This window comes from Papilio machaon, chromosome 9 (assembly GCF_912999745.1).
Source record: "Papilio machaon chromosome 9, ilPapMach1.1, whole genome shotgun sequence".
In the NCBI taxonomy this organism is placed as follows: Eukaryota; Metazoa; Arthropoda; class Insecta; order Lepidoptera; family Papilionidae; genus Papilio; species Papilio machaon.
This window is the reverse complement of record NC_059994.1, coordinates 7901688-7926773: the sequence shown is the minus strand read 5'-3', so window position 1 is coordinate 7926773 and position 25086 is coordinate 7901688. Positions and strand designations below refer to the sequence as shown.

At 35.2% G+C, this 25086-nt stretch overlaps 3 protein-coding genes across 3 annotated transcripts; 1 reads left to right on the top strand and 2 right to left on the bottom strand.

The window, feature by feature from the left end:
• The first annotated feature begins 106 nt into the window (after positions 1–106).
• On the top strand, positions 107–8255 carry LOC106711819 (BTB/POZ domain-containing protein 17). Its single transcript, XM_045679343.1, has 14 exons — positions 107–331; positions 1417–1557; positions 3217–3314; positions 3683–3764; positions 3872–3991; positions 4121–4257; positions 4526–4690; positions 4778–4890; positions 5605–5882; positions 5954–6052; positions 6523–6611; positions 6680–6766; positions 7132–7210; positions 8108–8255. The coding sequence occupies exons 1-14, from the start codon at positions 245–247 to the stop codon at positions 8192–8194; spliced, it is 1662 nt and encodes a 553-aa protein (XP_045535299.1). The 5' UTR covers positions 107–244; the 3' UTR covers positions 8195–8255.
• Positions 8256–10355: 2100 nt separating this feature from the next.
• On the bottom strand, positions 10356–19635 carry LOC106711818. The gene is made up of 7 exons (XM_045679251.1): positions 19537–19635; positions 19180–19353; positions 13396–13601; positions 12633–12786; positions 12112–12380; positions 11311–11523; positions 10356–10683 (listed from the first exon to the last, which is right to left on the bottom strand). Exons 1-7 carry the CDS (start codon positions 19583–19585, stop codon positions 10630–10632), a joined length of 1119 nt encoding a protein of 372 aa, XP_045535207.1. The 5' UTR covers positions 19586–19635; the 3' UTR covers positions 10356–10629.
• A 296-nt stretch (positions 19636–19931) lies between these two features.
• On the bottom strand, positions 19932–23436 carry LOC106711817 (synaptic vesicle glycoprotein 2A). The gene is made up of 10 exons (XM_014504224.2): positions 23191–23436; positions 22849–23010; positions 22620–22782; positions 22192–22313; positions 21646–21887; positions 21342–21496; positions 21077–21191; positions 20428–20717; positions 20121–20248; positions 19932–20045 (listed from the first exon to the last, which is right to left on the bottom strand). Exons 1-10 carry the CDS (start codon positions 23264–23266, stop codon positions 19942–19944), a joined length of 1557 nt encoding a protein of 518 aa, XP_014359710.2. The 5' UTR covers positions 23267–23436; the 3' UTR covers positions 19932–19941.
• Positions 23437–25086: the final 1650 nt, after the last annotated feature.

Here is a 25086-nt window from a genome sequence, read left to right as displayed (position 1 = left end):
TCTCATTATCGCCAGCGCTTCGGCTTCAAAATTAGATGAAAAAAATATAACGTCTCTTCCAACGTGCTATGATCAATATTGACATTATTTATCTAAGTTGTCAAAATCAAATTGTCAAATTTTTTGTGCGGTTCTACGTACTTGTATCTATATCATAATTTTAACATTTTAAGGCACCATAATAACAATTTAGTTATTTAAAGAAAGTTATTTTCCAATGTAGGAACTATTTAAGTTATTCATTATGAGTTCCCATTCAAGGGATTTGGCATCCTGTGCGTCAAACTCCGAAATAAGCGACGAAAACATAAACAACAATGATGATCTCGAGGTAACTTTATATCCAACATTATCATCAAAATAATCAAAAACTAATAAAATGAATAATTCAAGGTTGCTCCTCTTGAAATGGTGGATGTTGATGATGGGATCACTCTCAAACCAAATATACACTTATAGACTGATTCGGAAAATATTTATTCTTACTCAAACATATTGGATATAATTTAGTTGATACAGGATTATTATTAAATATGTATATAAAAGTTAAACAGTTATTTTTGAATACTATACATCTTACTTATTTGAGAATATAAACGGAATTAATTTATTATAACATACTTCAAACTTAAGAAAATAATACTGACATTCCTAATTCAAAATAATTTAAACATACTACATAAAAAGCCAAGTAGGTCAGAATTATCAAAAGGAGTATGTATAGGTATATTCTGAGATTACCAAATCAACACACCCCCTTAATCTCAGAATATACATCATAACAACAGACAAGTACAGAAAACCGAATCTTTTCGAAAACCGAAATTTTCCGAATCAGTCTATAAGTGTATATTTGGTTTGAGAGTGATCCCATCATCAACATCCACCATTTCAAGAGGTTATGGGCCCAGCACGCTTCCACATCCACCATTTTAAGAGGTTCTGGGCCCATAACCTCTTGAAATGGTGGATGTTGATGATGGGATCACTCTCAAACCAAATATACACTTATAGACTGATTCGGAAAATATTTATTCTTACTCAAACATATTGGATATAATTTAGTTGATACAGGATTATTATTAAATATGTATATAAAAGTTAAACAGTTATTTTTGAATACTATACATCTTACTTATTTGAGAATATAAACGGAATTGGTTTATTATAACATACTTCAAACTTAAGAAAATAATACTGACATTCCTAATTCAAAATAATTTAAACATACTACATAAAAAGCCAAGTAGGTCAGAATTATCAAAAGGAGTATGTATAGGTATATTCTGAGATTACCAAATCAACAGCTCCAGTCTTAGAATATAGTAAAATATTTATTGTCTTACAAATACAATCTTTCTTTAGTTACTAAAAGTTAAGTTTAATGATATATCTAAATATTGTATTTATTTCCAGGTAGATAATTCAAAATGTGTTCTCCTCAAGATAGCCACATTGTATGCAGAACAATTGATGAGTGATCTGATACTTGATGTTGGTGGAGTAGCATATCCTGTGCACAGACTCATTCTGTGTGCAAGCAGTGAAGTGTTTCAGGTATAGTATGTTTCTAATAAGAATTTGTGAAACAATGACCATATTTTATCAAAAATTGCTATAAGAGATTTGAATGAAGAATGATGTTAACATTTTTAAAAATCTTTTACTGAAACAACTCTATTTTGAGAGCTATGTTATTGTAGACAAACATGGATAAGCAAAAAACCTTCATATGTAGGAGTCATTGTACGGTTCTAATGGAACATATCCACATAAGTTAGAAACTTTGCTAAAAGAAAAACCTCTATAAGTGTGAAACTTACTTAACCATGTTCCGCAGTATTTTGTTTATATATTTGTCTAACTGTCAAAGATTTTATTGTTTTCCCTCTTGCTTTCTTTATTGAATACCAGCTTTTACCCGCGACTCTGTCTGCGCGGAATAAAAAAAATGCACACAAGATAAAAAAAAATCCTATGTCTGTCTCTTAGTTCTATGCTACCTCCCCATCAATTTTCAGCTAAATCAGTTTGACCGATCTTGAGTTATAAATAATGTAACTAACACGACTTTCTTTTATATTTATAGATAGATATAGACCAACAAGGCTTTCTGAACTGGTGGACATAAGTCAAACTAAATTATGGCAGCTAACTAGCATCCTCCTGTCAACCTCAATAAAGTGTTACAAAGTTATTTTCATATTGTGTTGACCAGGGATCCCCAAACTATTTTGGACATGTGACCCTTTTTTTAAAATGAACTGTTACCACAGACCCGCATGGCCAAATTACCAACTTTTAAGATCAATTATTATTAGTATTTTTCATTCAATCAATCGAAGAAGTCAGTAGAAGACAGAGAGAGAATTAACAATGCTTTAAGTTCGATATCGAAGCTAGGGGTACACTTTGGGAATCCTTGGTATAGACCAGTGATTGTCAAACTTATTTCTTTCACCGCCCCCTTTGAAAATTATATTTCAGAGCCCCCTAATTTTTTATTCAGCCCTAAAACTTAAAAACCACAATTTCATTACTTTAATTAATTTCAATGCCCCCATTTTTTGGGCCCTTTATCGCCCCCTCCTAGGTTTCAAACGCCCCCAAGGGGGCGTTATCGCTCACTTTGGTAAACACTGGTATAGACCAACAAGGATATCAGAATCGGTCCGCATAAGTCAAACTAAATAATTACACCTCACTAATGCCACTTTGTCAATATCAAAAAGTGTCAGAAAAACATTAATGTATTGTAGCTGTCATGTTATGTTTTTTTCTTTTGGAACGAAGTTCCTTATCGCGCGTTGTGAAAGGGGGCTAGACGGAAAAAATTCTTACGAAAAGTTGTCACAACACTTTTTGCTATAGTAAGTATGTTAACGACGAATGAGCGCTACTTCACCATGGCAACGACGTGACAATATATAACGAAAATTCATAGAAATAAAATGTACTTCTTGTGAAGACTTAAGTTTTTTATTCGTAGAATAAACATTGGTTCCTTCACTAATTAATAGAAAGGAACTTCGTTCCATCCGGGTGTCCCTTGACACCTCTCAAGTTTTTTATGCCCATGTAAAGTTTTACATGTCTTACTGAACTATCCACAATAGCAATGCCTACCTGCCTACCTGTAGCTTCCATGTTATTTTATGCAAATTTCTATGGTCCTCTTAGATATCCTTGTTTGAATATATATTAATCTGTGATAAGGTTATGCTGATGAATAGAGAATGGAGTGAGTGTAAAAAGACACGCATAGTTCTGCAAGAGAATCCAGTTGCTGCGTCAGTCTTTCCACAGTTTCTTAAGTATGTTAATTATTTTTTTTGTATTGGATAAGTTGTTTCAATTATCTTGACCGCCTATACTAGCTGTCGCCTGTGACTAGTGCGCGGGGTTAAAAAAGGTAATTAGTAACCTTTGTGTTCTTCCAGACTATGATCTACATTTATGTCAAATTTCATCAAGATCCATTGAGCCGTTGTTTAGATACATTCAAACTAACATCCATCCATCCAAACATTCGCATCTAAAATAATTGTAATAAGTAATATAAAATATGGGTAGTTGTTCTTATTGTCAAAAAAATTTTAATCTTTTTGAAAAAAAAAAAAATTACGATAATTACTGAATCAAAGCATTATTCAGATTTATTAAATACATTTTTATTTTTTAGGTATTTCTACACTGGTCAAATTAAAATATCACATAAAACAGTTCTTCCGGTACTTTCTCTAGCTGATAAATATAATATTTCAGTAAGTAAAACTAATATTAGTTTTCACTCTTTTCTTTTAATTACGCATTATGTGATTTACTTTGTTTGGAAAGACCTAAATTTGTAATTAATTAGTAATGTCTACAGGATTTGATGACATTATGTCTCGAGTACATGGGTCAGCATGTAGCGCAGGCAGCACAGCGTGGTCAGCTCATTGCCTGGATGCAGTACACCATGGCTTGTGGACACAATAAAGTTGCCAAAGTGAGTGTACAAAATTACATACAATAGAACCATATTTTAATACAATTGGTCGGTAACAAAATTCTAATTTAAATAAAAATCGAGATTTTTTATTTATTTATTAATTTGTGAACATATTTTTTGTTGTAGGCGTGTCAGAACTTCTTCAAATGGAACCTGGAATGGAATTGGCTTGACAGCGAGCTGGACGAGCTGGAGGGGGAGACGTTGGCGCAGCTGCTGCAGCAGAACGATCTTGTCGTACACAACGAGATGAGTGTGTACAAGTTAGTACATTGTATTGTTGGAAATTTGTTAATTTGATAAAATAAGCATAATAGTGCTGAAACTAAGTGACAATTTTTAATTTAAAATATTATTTTATATACAACTGATATCTTCAATAATTAATTAATAAAATTAATTAACAATTAATTAATAAAAATAATTTTATTAATTAATTATTAATTAATTAATAACGCGGCCATGAAGTAATTCTTTCCAGGAATATCATAAGTACAGTCAGCTCCGTACTTAATGAAGTAATATCTGCAGGTTTGTGGAGCGTTGGCTGAACCGTCAGCGTGAGTCTTACAACATACCAGCTGGTGTGGAGCGTACTCCCAGCGATTGTACCACCAACACCAGTGACAGCAGTGACTACTCCGAAGTCAGGATGCAATGGGATGCACTGGTCTCGGCCGCTTTCTCACATGTCAGGTAATGTATTAATGTTTGTATGGAGGAATTTTATTCCTATGGTTTCTCTGTGCCTATGTGACAGGTTGTTATGTTCCTTCGTGACAGGTTTCCAATGATGTGTCCTAACCAGTTGGCGACGCTGTTGCTGTCGCCGCTGACGCAGCAGCACAAGGACTTCTTCATGGAACGTATGGCCGTCGCAATGAGCTACCAGTCAGGTAAGTTCAATATACTCTTGTACAAGTAATCTCATCACTTTATCTAATAGACGTGAGACGAAGTTATAATAATTATACATTTCAAGTACTGTTACAGTTGCGGAATTTTATTTCCTACCCGTGATTATGAAATTATATTCTCACACAACGCCAAAATATACTATTAAATTGTTTAAACTTTCGTGAGACATCATAATTAATTAATTAAGAAACGGCTTAACTCACGTTTGATTGTCCGGTGACGGCACCGACTAGTTTCGGACCCATCGGGGGTCCATCTTCGCACACTAATGCGAGACGCGCCCTGAAGATAGACCCCCGATGGGTCCAAAACTCTTCGGTGCCTTCACCGGACGATCAAACGTGAGTTAAGCCGTTTCTTAATTAACCAAAATATACCTCTATATGATGACAGTTTGCTATTGCACGTTCGATCCTTTGTGAAAAGCGAATTTAAGTCTTTAACTGTTTGTTATGTAAAATCGATAAGCAGAAACCTTATAGCCATAGAATCAGTCTCTCCTATAGAGTAAGTGAATGTGTTTACGCCACTGATCTCCATAAATGGATAGGTCATTGCTTGGAAATGACAGCTTTTGAGTCATTCCCGACATTAAACAATCGCAACCGTCAGTTCTAAAATAGAGAAGATCAAATAGGCACAAAATATCATTGTGTTTAGCCTGTCCATGTACAGAGATGGTTTGCTGATAGGTCAGTACGAGCGTGTGTGGGAGGTGCAGCAGACGGCTGGTGGACGCGCTCTCTTCACTCCGCGTCTCTACACCGAGGACACGTGGGGCTCTGTTCTGGCTGTAGACAACTTCCACTCTTTACCCTGCTATCACATGCGCACCTTCATCTTCTCAACGCGCCCCGCTCTCGCCGACATCGCTCACACAGACCGCATGATGGAGTGGACAGTAGACCTCTATCCTAAGGGAGTCTGGTTCAGGAAGAGCATGCTTATCGCCTGGTCCGGAACTTATGATGTCAGTTTTTTTTTAAATATAGTTAAATAAAGTTGAAATATACTAGAATCTATTTGAATGTTTTGTGTTAGGTGCCGGAAGCGGTGTTACGTACTGTACGTATCGCCATCACTTGTCTCAGTGTTACAGCACCGGATCCGTACCGTCCTGAACCTGACGTCAGGGTCAAGGTACGTACTCATAGACAAGTAATTGACGCTTAAATAGTCCATTAATGTTATTAGATTTACACTAAAAATTCTGTTAGTTTATATTAAACTAGTTGCCGTACTATCTATATATATAAAAGAAAGTTGTGTTAGTTACACTATTTATAACTCAAGAACGGCTGAATCGATTTAGCTGAAAATTGGTGAGCAGGTAGCTTAGAACCAGGAAACGGACATAGGATAATTTTTACCCCGTTTTCTATTTTTTATTCCGCGCGGACGGAGTCGCGGGTAAAAGCTAGTATTTTATAGATGGTTCTTACTGTGTAGGAAAACATAATGATGCTGCACATATCTGAGAAGAAATTCAATGATATTTATGAAGTCAACTCGCACTTGACCAGCGTTGACTATGGTCTAGTCACCCCTAACTTGGGGTAGGCTCCGAGCCCTTCAATGGGGACGTATAGTTAGCTGATGTAATTTTATAGATAGGCATCCTGGTGTGGGGTCGACAGAACGGCGTGGCTCACATCTCTGACGTAGCGGTACGAGTACATCGCTTTTCGGCACAAAACAGGTATTGTATGACTCGAAGGACCAAAAAATTATCGTTGATATATAAATAAATAAATTATAATTCCATAGAGTACTGAACATTGACGATGCACTGGACTTCGACGAGCTGAACACTCCGCTGTACACACCCGCACAGCCTGCCTCGCCCGGCAACAAGCAAGGGTTAGTATACTCTATCTAAAATATTATATTTTCCTATCCATTCCTCTGTGTCTTAAATTGAAGTTAATCATTCTATGACAGTACTTAATCTTCTTATATATATAAAAGAAAGTCGTGTTAGTTACACCATTTATAACTCAAGAACGGCTGAATCGATTTGACTGAAAATTGGTGGGCAGGTAGCTTAGAACCAGGAAAAGGACATAGGATAATTTTTACCCTGTTTTCTATTTTTTATTTCGCGCGGACGGAGTCGCGGGCGACAGCTAGTTTTACTATAAAATGCAAAATTATTTTTTCCAATCCGTTTGGTAGTTTATTAGATTATCGTGCACAAACTTTTTAACTATATTGTATAGGCGGTGTCTTAAGTGCGTGGAGAACAACGCGAGTACCGAGCCCTCACACCTCATGGGACCAAACAAGGACCAGCTCAGGGTGAGTATACCTTTATGAGTAAACTCCTCGAATTCAGCTATCTCCATAATGACGTAAGAAAGAATCCTTCGGAGACTACGTAATTATTTAGTTGCCTAGATCTGAAAAGTTACTTCAATCAGTTTTGAATGCTGTAACACTATTAGATCAATATTGCCATTTCTGTTTCTTTGAAAAAATTAAAGAATCAATAACTTTCTCATCGAACTTGGATGAGCGAGAAACCTCTAAAAGTGAGAGTCATTATCCGGTCCCAACAGACCTCCATAAGCGAGAAACTCGGGTTAGAGAACGGAAACCTATATAAGTGTGATAAACATCGCTGTCCCACGGACTCGTTGGTTAACTTCAAGACTAGTTTTAGAGCTTTTATGTTAAATCACATTACTGTGGGTTTCTGAGATCGAAATCTTATCTATATCTAATATATAAAATTCTCGTGTCACAGTTTTCGTCACCGTACTGCTCCGAAACGGCTTGACCGATTCTCATGAAATTTTGTGAGCATATTCAGTAGGTCTGAGAATCGGCCAACATCTATTTTTCATAACCCCCCCCCCCCCATTTTTTAACTGCGCGCGGACGGAGTCGCGGGCGACAGCTAGTACCTATATATAAAAGAAAGTGGTGTTAGTTACACTATTTATAACTCAAGATCGGTTCAACTGATTTAGCTGAAAATTGATGGGGAAGGTAGCTTAGAACTAGGAGACGGACATAGGAACTTTATCTTGTGTGCATTTTTTTATATTCCGCGCGGACGAAGTCGCGGGTAAAAGCTAGTCTTTATATAAAACATATCGTCATCCCTGTCATTAGCTTTGACAAAACAGAGATAATATGTTTCAAACGGAGTTTTTAGTCTCAGAAACCAACAGTTAAATGGTTATTTTTCAGGTACAAGTAGTGATCTTGCCATTAACGGATTACTGTTACGTGAGCCCTGCGGAGGTCGCCGCAGGCTCAGACCGACTTGGACCCTGACCCTGAGAGCCTTCGCAACTGAGGCAATAAGGACACCACATGTGGACCTCTAAAATACTTTTGACCCTTTAAAATAATAATTATTACGTATGAAAGTGATAAATTTGGTGGCTATGGCTTCTAATTTTTTAATTGCAGCACTCAAAGTTTGGTCAAATGTAACAGTTTTTAATATTCCATCGAAGAAAGCAATCACAGTATGGACTATGTTTTAATTCGCTTTTAGTTTTTAATATATAAATCTCAGCATATTATGTATATTGTATGTAATACATGAGAATTATAAATTATATCAATGTTTAAATTTTCTATACTCCTAGTCCGATTACAAATTGTCGTAATTTACAATGTTACAACTACATATATATTTACAGTTGAAATTTAACTTAAAATCAGTTTGTTGACTTTAATTTGCATTTTAAAATTATCTTTTGGAGATTGCAAGAAATTTTTTTTTTATAGTTTTTTTTAACGTCCACTGCGATCTTTGTTATGAATGAGATTGCCAGATGAGTGGCAGTGAATGTGTTAAAATTATTATTTCTAGTGATGGCTTATCGAGACATGGCAATTTCACATTTGTGACCTCAATGTGGAAGTGCAGTCTTCCTGTGTTCCCACTATCAAAACACATGTATAAAAACATTTTGTTGTCTCTATTCAAAGTTTGAGAGATGACTTAGACTAAAGGTGAATGTACACTAGAGCATTTTCTCAAGCATTTCTATGTAATGTAACGCTTTAGAGTGTCGGTGGCTCAGGGGTTAAGCACTTGACTTGCAATCTGCAGGTTCAGGGTTCGAATCCCGCCATGTACCAATGTGTTTTTCGATTTACATATGTACATTTATCTGACGTTCTTATAATGAAGGAAAACATTGTGATGCAACCTGCACATATCTGAGAAGAAATTCAATGATATGTGTGAAGTCAACCCGCTTTGGGCCAGCGTTGACTATGACCTAGTCACCCCAAACTTGGGGTAGGCTCCGAGCCCCTCAATGGGGACGTATAGTGAGCTGATGATGTAACGTTTTAACGAATGATATGATTCAGTTAAAAGCATAGTTTCCAAAGTACGTCTGGTTCGTGAAAGTGTGATACAAAACAATATATAGAGCGGCTCGTTTTGTTACAAGTAAAAGCTCTAGTCCAGTGATTGTCAAACTTATTTCTTTCACCGCCCCCTTTGAAAATCAATTATATTTCAGAGCCCCCTAATTTTTTATTCAGACCTAAAACTTAAAGACCAAAATTTCATTACTTTAATTAATTACAATGCCCCCCCATTTTTTGGGCCTCTTATCGCCCCTCCTAGGTTTCAAACGCTCCCAAGGGGGCATTATCGCCCACTTTGGGAAACACTGCTCTAGTCTATACACACCTTTATACAAATATAAGAATAGTGGGAACTAAATTCACAATGTTTGTTGTTAAATTTTGTTGTCGTGTTTGAACATTGTATTTGAATTATTAAAAATTATTATTCTAATTGTGGTTTTATTCATGAAGAAATAAAACAAATTCCATTCAAATAAAATCTGGTTTATGAAATTACATTTAAATTAGGCTTGTAACGTCATTAGTACATATATTTGATTATTAAAGTTTTAGATCGAAAAAAGGTTTTTTAATAAATTTAATAAAGAAAAATTTTCATAACAATTTTGTTTAGAATCCGAAACATTAAAAATATTCTTAGAAGATCTAGGTCTAGGTCTTCTAGAACGAGATGGATGCATATAACCAGACAAGAATCCATCTCGCTGACTCCTATAACTTGCAGCTAACTTCAGTGACAAGAAATCCGCCATTTTAAATGCAAATGACGTCACAAAGCCTTACAAATTATCTTTTTTAAATTTACAAAAGCGGATCACATAAAAGCATATCTTTTCTTACATAGTATAGGAAAATGCGTTGAAGCACAGCAAAGCGGCAGTTAAAATATTTAAGTACTTATATTCTAAGGAAATAAACTTACAAAAGTAAAAAAAAAAAATTAAGTACTATAATGGAATATTTTTTTTTTAAGTTTTGTATAATTTAAAATCTCTTTTGTTGGTAGGAATCTGGCCGCTAAAAAAAAAAAAATTTATTTCAGTAAGAAATAAATGGTATTAATATCCAAAAATTTCTCTTTATTTTATTTTATCTCCGACTCTTTAATGTATTATTAATTTTATTGTCTGAAATATTTTAGGAGTATTTTAGCATCTTAAATGAAATTCATCCAAAAATATGTTGAGCAAAATTGGATTTCTCACTTATTATCACAGAATATGCCGAAAAATATTGGTTTTTTTTTTGGGATTATAATAATTTCGATAATAGTGAAGCTCTGCGTTGGCCCCACACACCCTGAGGGGTGGCTGGTCCTAGGGGTAACCACTGCACATCCCTACTGGGAACATTTACCAAGGGGGAGAGGCGCGTCATAGCAAGAACTCTTTAGGGAAGAGGTTCATTGAAGCATAGTCCTCAAGTACCTGTGAAAGGAAACAAATTTTATATTTTTTTGGGTCTATTCTGAAAAGAATGAAAATATGTAACTATAAAGATGAAATTACTACATTAACTTATTTAGATACTAGCTGTAACCCTAATTTTCGTCCTCTTTCCCTTCCCATCCTTTCCTTAAAAGAAAGAGGTGGAAGGGGTAGTGGATTTGATGGTGGAGATGTATAGGAAGGTTAAATATTCTCTTTTTGTGCGTCTCCTCCTTCGTCGATTGAGGGTAGGCAACGCATCTGTAATTGCGAATGTCTATGGGCAGCGGTCGCTTCGCCATTTCGGCGAATTGCCACCTTGTAATATATATAAAAAAACCCGCAACTCCGTCCACGCGGAATTAAAGGAAAATTAGCCTTTGTGCTCTTCCAGACTATGTTCTACATCTATTCCAAATTTCATTAATATCCGTTGAGTTGTTCCGGAGATAACTTCAAACAAACATCCATCCATCTAATTCGCATTTATAATAATAGTAAGATTATGATGCGTCTAATTATCAAAATAACTATGTAACATCATTCAGAACCAAAAAAAAACCATGTCGGGTGCTAAATGTGTGTGTTCTGTGATATGTTTTTGCTGTGTTCTGTGTGGGTACTGACCTGTGTGAGTGCAGCTGCAGTGGGTGCTGGGTGACGCGGACGCAGTATTGCGGCGATGCGGGCACCAGAGAGACACAGCTGGCGGTTGAGCAGCAGCTCAGCGCCGGCAGCTGGGTCCAGAGGCGTGTGCGGGATGTCATGCCGCCGGCAAATATCGGCCCACGCACTCAGGTGTGTGTCATTCGCCTGCTCTACCACCGCGCTTATGTCACTCTGTCAACACAAACCACTATAACAGTGATTGTCAAATTTCTTTCACCGCCCCCATTGAAAATCAATTATATTTCAGAGCCCCCTAATTTTTATTCAGCCCTAAAATTTAAAAACCACAATTTCATTACTTTAATTAATTTCAATGTCCCCCATTTTTTGGGCATCTTATCGCCCCCTCCTAGGTTTCAAACGCCCTCAAGGGGGCGTTATCGTCCACTTTGAGAAACACTGCACTATACACATGACGACAGCCCACTAGCGCCCCCCTGTCAACGTCTGTACTGTAGCTGTCATGTTTTATGTATATGCGATAGTAGCGCCTCTCTCTGGTTCAGATATCCTTTTGTTTGACTATATTTATCTTCATGTATACTACAACGGCACTTAAGTCATCAACAAAGCCTCATCATAACTTCAGGACACAACTTAAAAGCTAAATCGTACACTTTCAAGAACATAATAGATCAAAAGACGAAAATTCCAGATGAATTTCTAAACGTTAGTATTTGAGCATCTTTGACAAAACAGAGATAATGTTTTAAACTTAAATTTTGGTCTCAGAAATCGACAATAACAGTAATTATATACCTTAGCGAGCGTGGATATCGCCGTGCCGTAGTAATCGTGTTTGATCTTGAATATCTCTGAGACGAGTTTGGCGAGACTGCCCTGTGTACTGTCGGCCTCGTCCACCACATTGTACACCTGACCCTGGGCCTCCGGAGTACGGGCCAGGGTCCAGGCGGCGCGGCACACGTCCTCTACATGCACCGTGTTCATCTTCAGGTCCGCCGTCCAGAGGAGCTTCATCGTCTGACCGAGGTGTTTGTATATAGCACCGATCAGAAGCCTAGGAGCTGGGGACAAAGTAATTTGTTTATTTAAAAATGAAATACAACATTGAATTATAGCATTACATTAAATATGTTAAAAGCAAAAAAAAGACTTACCGTGGGTTTCTGAGACCAAAATATCCATTAAAAATATATTGTTATCTGTGATATAGGATATATTTTATACAGAGATTTTGGTATCAAAAACCTGTGATTAGCCATTCTGAAGCTTACAAACATATCCGCAATTGTTTTATATTAATAAAAAAGACTTACTCAAGCTCCGCCTGTCGCCGATACCGTACACTATGGCGGGGCGCAGCACGGTGTAGCTGAGCTCGGGCTCCAGACTGCGCAGCTCCTGCTCCACCTTGCTCTTCATGCGGCCCTCCACCGTCCATGGCTCTATGGGACAATCCTCCTTTTGTGGCTGCAATAGAACATGTACAAATAAATTCCTTAAATGCCCGACAAAGCATCTGTGTGCTTCTGGTGTTGCAGATGTCTTTGGGCCTAGGATCAAGTAACATAAGGCAATCCGCTCCTTTTGTCTTATCCCGCGACTCTGTCCGCGCGGCATTAAAAAAAACTCAAACATGTGTTCCTCCAGACTATGTTCTACAACCGTGCCAAATAACATCAACATCAAACAAACATTCATCCATCCATACATCTAAACATTCGCATTTATAATATCAGTAATATATGCAGCCAAAAGCGACAAGACAAAATTATGAATGTTCATGTTTCGATCGACAGTTTAACGATAATTTTATTTCATAGCAAATATTAAACACCTATACGGTTTTAAACTAATTAGTACAATACGGTTTTATCCAAGCCTGAGGAAGCCATAGAAAAGTAATCAAAGACTAAAAAATGCCTAAAATTAGTCACTTCTGTGGCTTCGAAAATTCGATTAAGCATCCGAAACCACAAAATAACTCGGTAAAAAGGTACCAAAACATTTTTTTTTTAATTTACACAGAGTAGCATAGTAAAATCAGTGTAACAATGTAACAACTATAGTAAAACTAACCTTATCACTACTGTACATATGCCCGCTGGAGATCTCGACCAGCCTTCCGACTTTCATCTTGGCGCACTGCCGGGCCACGTTGCAGCTCAGCGTAAAAATACCCTCCGAGTAGACTGCCTCTGTCTGCCCCATGCGCGTCTCTCCCGCGCAGTTCACCACCACATCCCAGGGCTCGCCATCCGTGTGGAGAGCTGTCGCGCATGATGCTGGAAAGCAGTCGCACTTAGTAATAACTTTTTTTTATATAATAAGATGGCAAACGAGCAAACGACCACCAGGATTCGCCGAATAAACGAGGCGACCGTTGCCCATAGACATCCGCAAATACAGATGCGTTGCCTACCTTTAATCAACGGAGAAGGAGACGCACAGAAAGAGGATATTCTCCTTCCTATGCGTCCCCTCTTCCACCAAATCTACGTCCCTTTCCTGATAAGAAAAGGGTGGGAAGGGAAAGAGGACTAAAATTACCACCGGTACCACACTCATCAGAGGAAAGGGGGATTGCTTCCCCTTCATGCCTGTTTTCTGTGTGGTCGTGGTATTCGTAACTTCAATCTAAGGGGCTTTGTTGTTTTAAATAATACTGGTTCCATTAGTTGATTTCACAAATTCATTAAAGAGAGGTCTTTGATTTTTCACGACAGGTTAGACAAGAACAATAGGGCACTCCCCTTTCCCTATACAAAGGGCTGTGATATTGCTAGGTCAGCACTTCATAGAATAGCTCTTTGTTTAGATCGTGATTGTGTTAACTAAAATTAAGATTATATGACATAGTACTATATTAATTTACTTGTTTGCTTATCAGAAAACACTATGTTACATTCTTAATTTTTTTTTTTATTACAAGGTGGCAAACGAGCAAGCGGTCACATGAATTCGCCGAAATGGCGAAGCGACCGCTGCCCATAGACATTCGCAGTTGCAGATGCGTTGCCTACCCTCAATCGACGAAGGAGACGCACAAAAAGAGAATATTTAACCTTCTTATGCATCTCCTCCTCAATCAAATCCACTTCCCCTTCCCATCCTTTCCTTATAAGAAAAGGGTGGGAAGGGAAAGAGGACTAAAATTAGGCCTCTTCTAAACTAATCTCTTTTTAGCCGACTTCAAAAAGAAGGAGGTTATCAATTCGACTGAATTTTTTTTTTTATGTGTGTTACCGCGAATCTCCGTCCCTGGTGGTCCGATTTTGATAAAAATTATTTTTTTAAGACGCGATATTGAAATTTACACAAGTTTCTACTGTTGAAACACCTGTTTAAAACATGTATAACATACGACAAACAATCTTTGCTAATCATAAAAAATTAAGTAGCTTTCAAAACGCATACTAAATACGTATTATTACACACATAGCGACAAACTAGGAATTATAGAACAAGTAGACAATACAGCTTTGTTATTAAAAGGTTATTCAACAGGTATTGGACACCAATTAGTATGCACTGAAGGTAGCCACGCACAATGGTCTGACTCCCACAAGATATATATCGTTCAAATCCTGATATTATTTATTAATGTGTGAATTATTTGCGTTTACAACATGCATACATTAACAAAATATATATTAGATTTAAAAAATATTGTTTTTGTACATTCTGGTTTGCTTACAGAGGGTTTCTAAGACCATAAATCTCTATATAAAACTTTTTGTTATCTCTAACATTATCTGTGAAAAAATAGAGATAATAACATGTTTTAAATGGAGATTTTGGTATCAGGATTCGACTTTCAAATAGTTTTTTTTTTAATACAATAAAATTAGAATAGAATAGAAATTGTTATTTTTGAAGGACAGATATGTCTAGTATAGACAATGTCAAATCTTTATGCGAATGTTTAGATGGATGGATGGATGTTTGTTTGAAGGTATCTCCAAAACGGATCAATGTATCTCGATGAAATTTGGCACAGATGTAGATCATAGTCTGGAATAACACATAGGCACTTAAAGTTTTTTTTTTTTGATTCCGCGCGGACGGAGTCGCGGTCATAAGCTAGTAAACAAATAAAAATTATATTAACCATACACAAATAGAAGGTAAAAAGCTATTTCTTTTCTATTTACTTTCTATTAAGTAAAGCTATTTTACTTTGTGTTAATTTTTACAAAAATATGACTATTACCTTATATTTACAACGATAATATATAACCTCACTAAATTTTATTCAAAAAAAATATTGATTATTGTCTTCCTGGTATACACACAATAACAGGAAAATAAAATCATTATTTCGAACACAATTTATTACCATGGCTCGAGCGCTAAGTCGCATGCGCTCGAGTCACGCCCCTACTGTTTGTGATATGAAGCGACTCAAGGATATTAAGCTATCCTTATTTACATAGCAAACAACTATAATTAATTTTATCTTATTTTTTATATACGCCAGTAATCGTTGTTGATAAGAACAACCAACGTTACATCCTAGAGACTGAGTTCAAACAAGTTCTATGGTCAGAACTCTAACTGTGTTGTCTGGAAAAATAATCAACATATATATCAAAAATGGTTAAACTTGTCTTTGTTTGTTCAAGAGCAATGTGAGAGTAGAGTAATAGTAGTTTAGTTTTATATTCTTTACGTCTATAGAGGATAGTTGTAGAATTCCCTATTCTTTATGCACTACTTTCTAGATTCTTCTATATTTAGAAAAAAATTTATATCTAGAAAGTAAGAAAAATTGTGAAATATGCACTAGTGCTGTACTTCTAGTACTGTTTGATGTTATATGGTCATTATTGATTTTATCAATTATGTAATTTAAAAAAAGGATCTTGACAGACAGACAGACGGTCAACAAAGTGATACTATAATAATAAATAGGTTTTTTCATTGTGAGGTACGAAACCCTTAAATTACATTCATTGGGAACTATAAATATACACATAGAAAGTGTTTTTTGTTGGCTGTGTTACACTTTTAACGTAAACTAACAATTATACTGTACAAAATAAAATAATAAAGGATTACAGTATAGATAATTAACTGCATTTGTCAGTCTTCCATTCGGAGGCGGAAGTCACGCGATGAAAGCATCGGTCGGTGTTACATTACTCTTGCGTTAAACCGCACTTATCACTTCAATGTAATGCCTCATTAATTTCATTAATCAACTTTTTTTATTCGTCTGGCAACATTTCCGTCACAGACAGTTGCTATCGATTCAGTACAATAAGACAAAATAAACTGGTAAAATTCAGTATGAGTAATTTCTGGCACCAAATAGGTTGTATATTAAAACATACAAAGTAATGTACATAATAAAGATATAAGTAAGCATTATAATATACTAGCTGTAGCCCGCGAATCCGTTTGCGCGATATTAAAAAAAACCTATGTGTTCTTCCAGACTATGTTCTACATCTTTGACAAATTTCATCAAGATCCGTTGAGCCATTCCAGAGATACCTTCAAACAAACATCCATACATCCATCTAAACATTCGCATTTATAATATTAGTAACATAAGTAGTGGTTGTCTGCTGTAAATACATATGAGGAAATGAATCATACTTGATAGCTTATCTTGAGTCAATGACATGAGACTGTATGTGCATGCAATATATAATTAAAATATCTTTAATCTCAAGTGAACTTTTAAGCTTTTATATTTTTTTATTTATTATAAGTTGGCAAAAAAGCAAGCGACCTCAATCAAACCAAAAATCAAAAGAGCAATCAGGTGATTTGGCCAAAATGGTGAAGCAAATGCTGTCAATTGCAGATGCATAGCCTATTTTTAATCAATGAAGGAGACACAGAAATAGTATATTTCCCCTTCTTATGCAGTCCTTTCCTCCATTAAAACCCCTTCTCATCCTTTACTCATAAGAAAAGGGTGGAAAGCGAAAGAGAACTAAAATTTGACTAAACAAACACACACTCATCAGATGAAATACGAAATAACGTCCACTTCACCTGTCTTCTGTGTGGTCATGGTATTAATATGGTTCATGCAGCTGTTGCTTTTGTTTTTTAATGAGTTAAAACAGCTGGATTATGAACTTATGAGTGTTCTTTAGTAAAAATGGGTAAAGAAAACCTTGTATTTACATTAAATTTTGGATGAAAAAAGAATATTTAAGATTGGTAGTTTTTGAGATTTACACATCTTTTTAAATCAATTTGTAATAATTGAGCCGTTTATTTTGAGAGTGACCTAACTCCGTTTTTCAATTTTTTGCCGGTTACCATTGTTACATGTACAACTTCATGTTATTTATCAGTGAAGCACTTCAGATTGCTTAAATTCTGAGAAAATACGATACATTTTTTACACATAAGTTTTCCGAATTAATTGAATGACTGAGCCGTGTATTTTGAAAGTGGCCCAACTCCATTTATAGTTACATCAAGTTATTGTTTCATGCATCTTAAAACATATTAAAAAATTAAGAAGTGAAACAACACATCATAGCTTACAGTGACATGTGCACCGGGCAAAATAGAAACATTAAAGTAGCTTTAATGTGGTTGAAAATTGTCCAAGCTTTGGATAATAATGTAGAAATTATAGATCATAATTTTTTAATATCAGGACATTCGTTTTTACCAATTGATAGAGATTTTGCCGTGGTAGAAATGGCATTAAAATAAATAATTTACTGTACGTTCCCCAAGATTATTACAAGATTATTAAAAAGTGTCGGAAGGGTAATAATTTTATTCTAAATGAAATGATACAGGAAGATTTTGTATCGACAAAATTATTAGAAGACGCAATTTTTAAAAGAGTAAAAAATTCTGATGGAGAATCAGTAAACTGGTTAAGAATATGTTGGATGCGTTTTGTCAGAAATGAACCGTATAAATTTTTTTATAAGACATCCATGAATGAAAATGAAATTTTTAAAGTTGTGAATTTATTACCACGTCGGGGTAGTCTAGTAAATTGTTTTGTAATAAATTTATGTTTGTAATTTTCTATGTTCTGTAATTAAAAAATGTTTTGAATCGCATAAATTATGTTTCCGAAGTGTTTTCAACGTATGCAAAACAAATTCCGATTTCTTTTTTTTCAATTTGAAACATCTTAAATTACGTTGAATGGACTTGGGCACCTTCAAATTTTATAATGAATCTGGCTGTTAATTTTGAAAGTGGCCCAACTCCATTCTTGATAAGAAAACGCACCTTATTTACTTAATAATTGCCACTATTTTAAAAGGAACTTTAAATTTAACATCCTTAGATACGCTTAAGCAATATGACTCCTTAGTATCTTATATGTATATTTTTAAATTCATTGAAACGCAAAACTTTCAATATCTCGATTTGAAGATAAATGGAGTTAGGCCACTTTCAAAATAAGCGGCTCAATTAATTCCATTACTAAATCAACCACTCATAAAAACCTCTTATGTTATTATATTACCTAGCTTATATTAACTTCATTTTCCCTGTATTATCTCAGTGTATATAGATTTTTATGTTGTTTCCAATACAAATAGCTGTTCACAGGAAATTATTGTAAACACTGTACTGTAACAAAATTTTGATATGTAGGTTTAAAATTATATAATGAATAATATGGTATACAAATTTTTACTAAAAATAAACAAAAAAGGTTTTTGTATTGCTAACATATGAACATATTTCTTTATATTTTTCAGAAACAATTTAATTGTAATTAATAAAATTTAGAACAATATTTATGATTATGAGTAACATTTATGAATCCATAATGAATGGTAAAGCAACTATATTTCTGATTGAAACCATTATTTTGCTATTTAGACAATTTATTTTGTCTTTCATGCAGTTATAACTTACTTGGATTGATTAAATTTGCACTCTTGTATTCAACGCGGGGGTCCTCGAAGATTTTGGTGTGTGTTGGATTGAGGAAGGCCAGTTGTGGCGGAGTTTTGTCCACCACTCGCAACTCACTCACTAAGTCGTTGCTTATTAGATATTCAACCAGATTCCGCCCGATGAAGCCGCACCCTGTAGAAAATCGCGAGATCAGACTGAGAAAAAACACTTAGGTCACCCGATGACTAACACTTTCGAAAGACCGTTATTAAGTTTGAAAAACATGAACAAAATTAAATAAAACATTTAGTTACAGATGTTTCGCTTTATCGTGATATTTTGCAGTTACTATAAACACAAATTCAATGAGATTACCTCCTAAAACTACAGCTCGGGGCTTTATTTCACCGGTAGATTCAGACATTTCGCTAGCGGTTTTATAAATGTAAATGACAATTTCCTTTTGACATTTTTCATGACATTGAGATGACAGGCAGTTAGCGAGTTGCCACATTAAACTTTTCATTGATTAATTTCTTAATTTTGTACCTACAGGGTATCTAAGAGAGAAACAGCATGAAGTAGTTTTATTATATCTTACTTTCATGACATTTTTAAAGAAAACACAAGTTATTACTATTTTGTTCGTTTATTAATTTCATTTTAAATAGTACCACTATAACATTCAAAGAAAAATAAGACATATTTCAGTCTTGAACTAAATATAAATCGAAAAAAGGATATTTATAAATAATAATATTTAAAAATACTTTTAGAAAATTAGCACCGTGTTTTTGTAGTTTCATTCAGTTTCTTCACATGATTAGCAGAGTCCATTTTAATTGATGCATCTGCCGGCAGCAAGAAAGTAACTGCTAATCCAGCTGAAAGCGAAAAAAAAATTAATAAATAGCAAATATACAATGTTCATAGTATTTTAAAAAGTAAAAAAATCTTACACATAACTAAAATGACGTATCCACTTATTGTAGGTGTACAATAATCTTCAAGGAGCGATGCAATTAACTGCACACTTATGAAGCCGAAGCCTCTTGCGACTACTACAGACAAACACGTAGCCATTCCCCTGTAAATATTCATAATATGTTTATCACAGATATAAAACATTTATAACTTGCTTTATTGGATGGATCTTATTGTTTTTGACACAGGTGTATATATAATAAATTGGTTTCAACTTTTCATGTGTCTTTGAACCGAATTCACAAACTCATTAATTTAAAAATTAAAAATATTCGCACTAACCTTAAGTAAGTGGGATTTAATTCCACTAAGTAAGTATTTACAGTACCTAAGATTAAGGAAACATAATTGAAAAAATAAAATAGGGCAACACTGAGCAGCGGCAGTGTTACGAAAATGAGCGCCAAACCGCTGATTACGGATACAGTGAATACGAGAATTGTTAATTTCTTTTTTCCAATGCTGCCGACCACGAATGAAAGTATAATATTGAGGCTGCCGGATACTGCAGAATAACAAGCCACTGCGTACAAGGTTAGTGGTTGAACAGCATTGTTGCAGTTTGTTGACGCCTAAAAAAATAAGATTCTGATTTCTAAATGTCGTTATTGCTATTTAATGGTTTTGAAAACAAAGTTGTTGTAATAATAAAGTAATAATAAGCTTTGTTTTATTTCAGACTATTGTGACTATTTGTCATCAGTCACGTTTTCGTGTTCAGGGATAGTGTCATAGTGTCCTTGCATAATGTATTTGCATATTTAATGAAGTTACGTAATCAGAAAGATATAAAGATATACTCGCTCTTACCGCTGAATTCACAGCCGTTGATTTGTTAGGGAAACTCTAAGTGTAGAAATCTCTTACTAAATCTACGCTAAGGCATCTTACGAATCTGAGTCAGTTAAACGCAATTCAATTCATTATGTACCGTGACGTTAGAAGTGGAAGTGCTGGCAACCTCGCAGAACGTTTTGCCAGAGGTGTCCCCACCGTTGAAGTATGCATTAGTCATTGTAGGAACCCACATAGTGTAGCCTGTCGATCTGTACACAGAAAAAAAATCGAATTCAAAATAGTACATAGATTATTAGAAAAAAGTCAACATCCTATACTGTATTCCTCCAATCTCATTATATACAAGATATTATGTAACAACATGTAATGATTACTTGGTTACAGAATAATGAACTTACGTCATATAAGCAGTCAGTAGTAAATAGTAGAGTATAAGTGAATTCTTCAGCAGCGGAGGTTTGAAAAGAGGCGCTGTTTGATTCCACATCTTACGCACGAACGATAAGTCAGAGGGAATTCTGAATGTAGAATCTTCTAGATATATCTGTGTAACCTGTTCACACAATTAAATTGAACTAAAATTGATGACAGAAACCAAAAAGTAACGCAATGTTTCATGAAAGGTTCATCTTTCTTTGTAATTTAATAATAAAAACTTATTAAAACTACATAAATACATCTAAAATATTGAAGGATACTTACACAGTAATCGTTCTTTCCATTTGTATTAGAAGAATAAATTTTCTTCAGTCCATCAACAGCACCTTCTTCTTTGCCTGAACTGAGCAGGAACTTAGGACTTTCGTGTAAGAAGACCATACCAATCACGCCAAGGATACCTGGCAGACTGATGATCAGCATCAACAGTCGCCAAGGTCGGTAGTTCAGGCTTAGCCATGGGACGTGTACGTTGAACGAGAGCTCGAAAACTGGTAGTGCTACTACTGTTTAAAGGAATTCAAGCATCTATGATGACATGTATATATGTAGGACTAAAACTTTTAATTTTATCAATTTGGTAGACGAAAACTTAATGTGCCGACCCCACATAGAGTGGGATAAGTTGAGGTTGATGTCCTTCTAGTTTGAATTCAGAATACAATAGAAAAAACGGAAAGACTATGGAAGGGTCTATTGTTTTTTTCGTTTCTTCGGGACTTTATTCTTCCCAACAAATGTAAATATATTATCAGCTAATGTTTGGACCATAAATGTCATTCAATCAAGAATAATAAAGTAAGTTCTCACAGCATATGACGAGCTGGACGTACATGGTGGCGCTGGCCATGAGGAAAAGGAAGCGGCTGCGGTGTCGAGCGGGTGTCGTCTCTCCCAGCAGCACAAACGCAGCGGCGTTCGCTGACGACGTGCTGTACATTGAGATTGTACAATTTTAGTATGAAACGTAATCTAAAAGAAGTAACCGACCTATTCAATGATAAATAATTCAAGTCGATACTATTGGGCCACTTGAAGAAATTCGACAATGCGAGACGCGACGCGATCGCCAGGAACTCAAACACTCGTCCTGAAGATAGATCCTCGACGACTCCAAAACTAATCGATGCCGTCACCGGACGATCATACGTGAGTTAAACCGTTCTTAATTAATTTATTGAAGAAATTCGTTCCTTAAAATTCAATCCAGCACAAACAAAAAAACTAAGTATAATTACAAGCCTGCTGACAGAAACTTGAATACCGCCAAAGAGGCGTAAGTTGGCGCCACACTGGCGGCAAGGTTCATAACAGCGCCTATCGGCATCGCTATAAGAAGGGTTCGACGTCTGCCGATGGTGTCGGCGCACAGACCCCATGCGTATGACGACAACATGACTCCTAAAACACAAGGAAGACTAGTTAACAATAAGTTAATAAGCTAGATAAAAATTCGAATACACTGACCAATCAGAGGTACTGCTGACAAAAATCCTTGCTGCGTGATGGTGAGCGCCATGTCGCATGCGGCCGCCGGTAGCGCCACGGAAAAGCCGAAAATATCCAGGTACATCGCCAGGATGAGTAGGTTGCACGAGCACAGCATCCGGTAGTTGTATTTCCCAAAACCTTGACAATAAGCGTTTTGTGAACCACATATTAAATACTTTATGCCACGAACAATAATTTTTCAGACAAAAAAAAAAAACATCTTTAAAGAATTTTTAACGAATTTGAGACGAATTTAATAATAATTTATTTAATGAACTTTACAGTTTATTAATAAGTTTAAGTAAAAAAAACGTATACCAGTTAAATTCAAAGCTTCATCGTAGCTACATTTTGTGGTTGTACTTTTCATGATTTCATTATTTACGGCCAGCATTTTTGTAAAAAAAAAAAACTACATTTAGCACTACTGGCAGTTATTCGTTACTTTAGAATATCAACTCTAACTAACAAGAGGATTCTGAATGCCACTATTTTATTACACAATAAAGCCCCTTAAGATGTTGTCTATGAATTGTTATAAAGAGACAAATAATTACGTGTCATATTTTCCCATTTCAATTGTATTGATAATTATTCTAACGACGCGACGTTTAGTATCTACTACTCATAGATCAGATAGATCAGAACAGGTCATTGATAGAAAAGAGAATGGGTAATGTAAATAAAAAAATTTTTTGGTACTTTATACTTATTTCCTGCATATAAGACCACATCGTTTGATAGGATCTTGGTAGAGCATTTTTTGTTCATTACGAAAAAAAAATTGAGGAAACATTGATGCAATCTGATGTCAAAAAATCCTGCATTTCTAAGTGTTTCTTTTTTTGTTGTATAAAGGAATAACTATCGTTGTAATTTTTTTTTAGGTGTTTGAAGTGTGGGCTGTTCAAACGGGTCTATTCACGGGAATGACCAGCTGAGAGTCTAATTTTTTAACACCGTTTTTCACCTAACAGGATTTTTTTTAAATAGCCTAGATGAACTATTCCTTGTATTTTTAAAGTGAAGGAGGCGGATATCCCAATATACTTATGTAGTTATGACGATAAGGCACATCAAAACCTATTCAAGTATTTATTAAGTATTTACGTATAAATGTATGCGTCAATTTATAGAAAAAAATCGAGTAATTTATAAGTTTTAAATTTGGTAATCTCTTTTCAGATGAGATTTCAAATCTCATGATCAGAAAAATTAGACAACTCGTCTATCAGCACTTTCTTTACCCCGTGGAACTCGATAACCCCTTTTCGATGCTGCTCTCCTGGTAGTTTTTTGTAAAATGGCTGACCTGTATTCGTTGCTTAGCAACCTCGACATTGTCTTGGCAGTTACTAAAAAAATAATATTTTACTATAAAAAAATTTTTTATTATCCTTAAAACGCAATCATCAAAGAGTACATAAAACGTTAATTAAGCTGGTTTTGATATATTTTTGGATTTCCACCGAGAGTTAAAAAAAAAGTTCAACCCAAAAACTTCAGTGACGCTTTTCATTAAACATTTTTTTTCTTTTCTCCTTCGACTTGTTTACGGCAAAAATTTTCACGACGTCGAAATTATTAGGGTAGCATATACACCAAGATGTTGCTAGGATTATTATATTGATACGTGAAGAAATGGAGAGGCCAAAGAATATTCTCATAGTGAAAAGGAAAATTCACTTGTTTCTCATATATTCTGTTATTCCTGTATTTAATTCATAATTATGGCTTTACAATCACTAACTTAACATATTTCTGCTTTCACCGAAGCATGTTTTATTACAAAGTAAAATATAATCGATACTTACCGCATCCATTATTTGATAACATTCGCAACTCGACAGACTACAAACGGGGCGGGTAATCAATATTTTGACGCATGCGTTTGTCCTATCATAGCGCAACGCATCTACTATTTTATGCTATCCTAGTATTCCCGCCCACAGATACGAAAGTTTTCTGCCCTCCATCAGAGCTTTACCAAGTTCCAGGAAAAAAAAAATACTGGTAAGTCTAGATCTAGAGGAAGAAGGAAGATGTAGAAGTTATGAAACAAAAACTCTTAAGTTTTTGACTTTGTTCAGCTATGAAAAAAATCTTAGTTTCATTTTAGTATAGCGCCATCTTCTGAACAAAATTTGAGATAAAGCTGTACTTTACGAACTTACAAGCGCGCTTTCTCTGGAAAAGGTTTTTCTTATGACGAAA

Excerpts from the sequence above, each read along its gene's own strand:
- LOC106711819 (XM_045679343.1), top strand. The coding sequence starts at position 245 with ATGAGTTCCCATTCAAGGGATTTGGCATCCTGTGCGTCAAACTCCGAA. Across the intron at positions 3,992-4,120 it reads GACACAATAAAGTTGCCAAA|GCGTGTCAGAACTTCTTCAA; the intron begins GTGAGTGTACAA and ends TTTTTGTTGTAG. Across the intron at positions 4,691-4,777 it reads GCCGCTTTCTCACATGTCAG|GTTTCCAATGATGTGTCCTA; the intron begins GTAATGTATTAA and ends CCTTCGTGACAG.
- LOC106711818 (XM_045679251.1), bottom strand. The coding sequence starts at position 19,585 with ATGTCTGAATCTACCGGTGAAATAAAGCCCCGAGCTGTAGTTTTAGGA. Across the intron at positions 12,381-12,632 it reads CGGCGACAGGCGGAGCTTGA|CTCCTAGGCTTCTGATCGGT; the intron begins GTAAGTCTTTTT and ends CTTTGTCCCCAG. Across the intron at positions 10,684-11,310 it reads CTGCAGCTGCACTCACACAG|GTACTTGAGGACTATGCTTC; the intron begins GTCAGTACCCAC and ends TTCCTTTCACAG.
- LOC106711817 (XM_014504224.2), bottom strand. The coding sequence starts at position 23,266 with ATGCTGGCCGTAAATAATGAAATCATGAAAAGTACAACCACAAAATGT. Across the intron at positions 21,497-21,645 it reads ATGGAAAGAACGATTACTGT|GTTACACAGATATATCTAGA; the intron begins GTAAGTATCCTT and ends TTGTGTGAACAG. Across the intron at positions 20,249-20,427 it reads TTAAATCCCACTTACTTAAG|GGGAATGGCTACGTGTTTGT; the intron begins GTTAGTGCGAAT and ends GAATATTTACAG.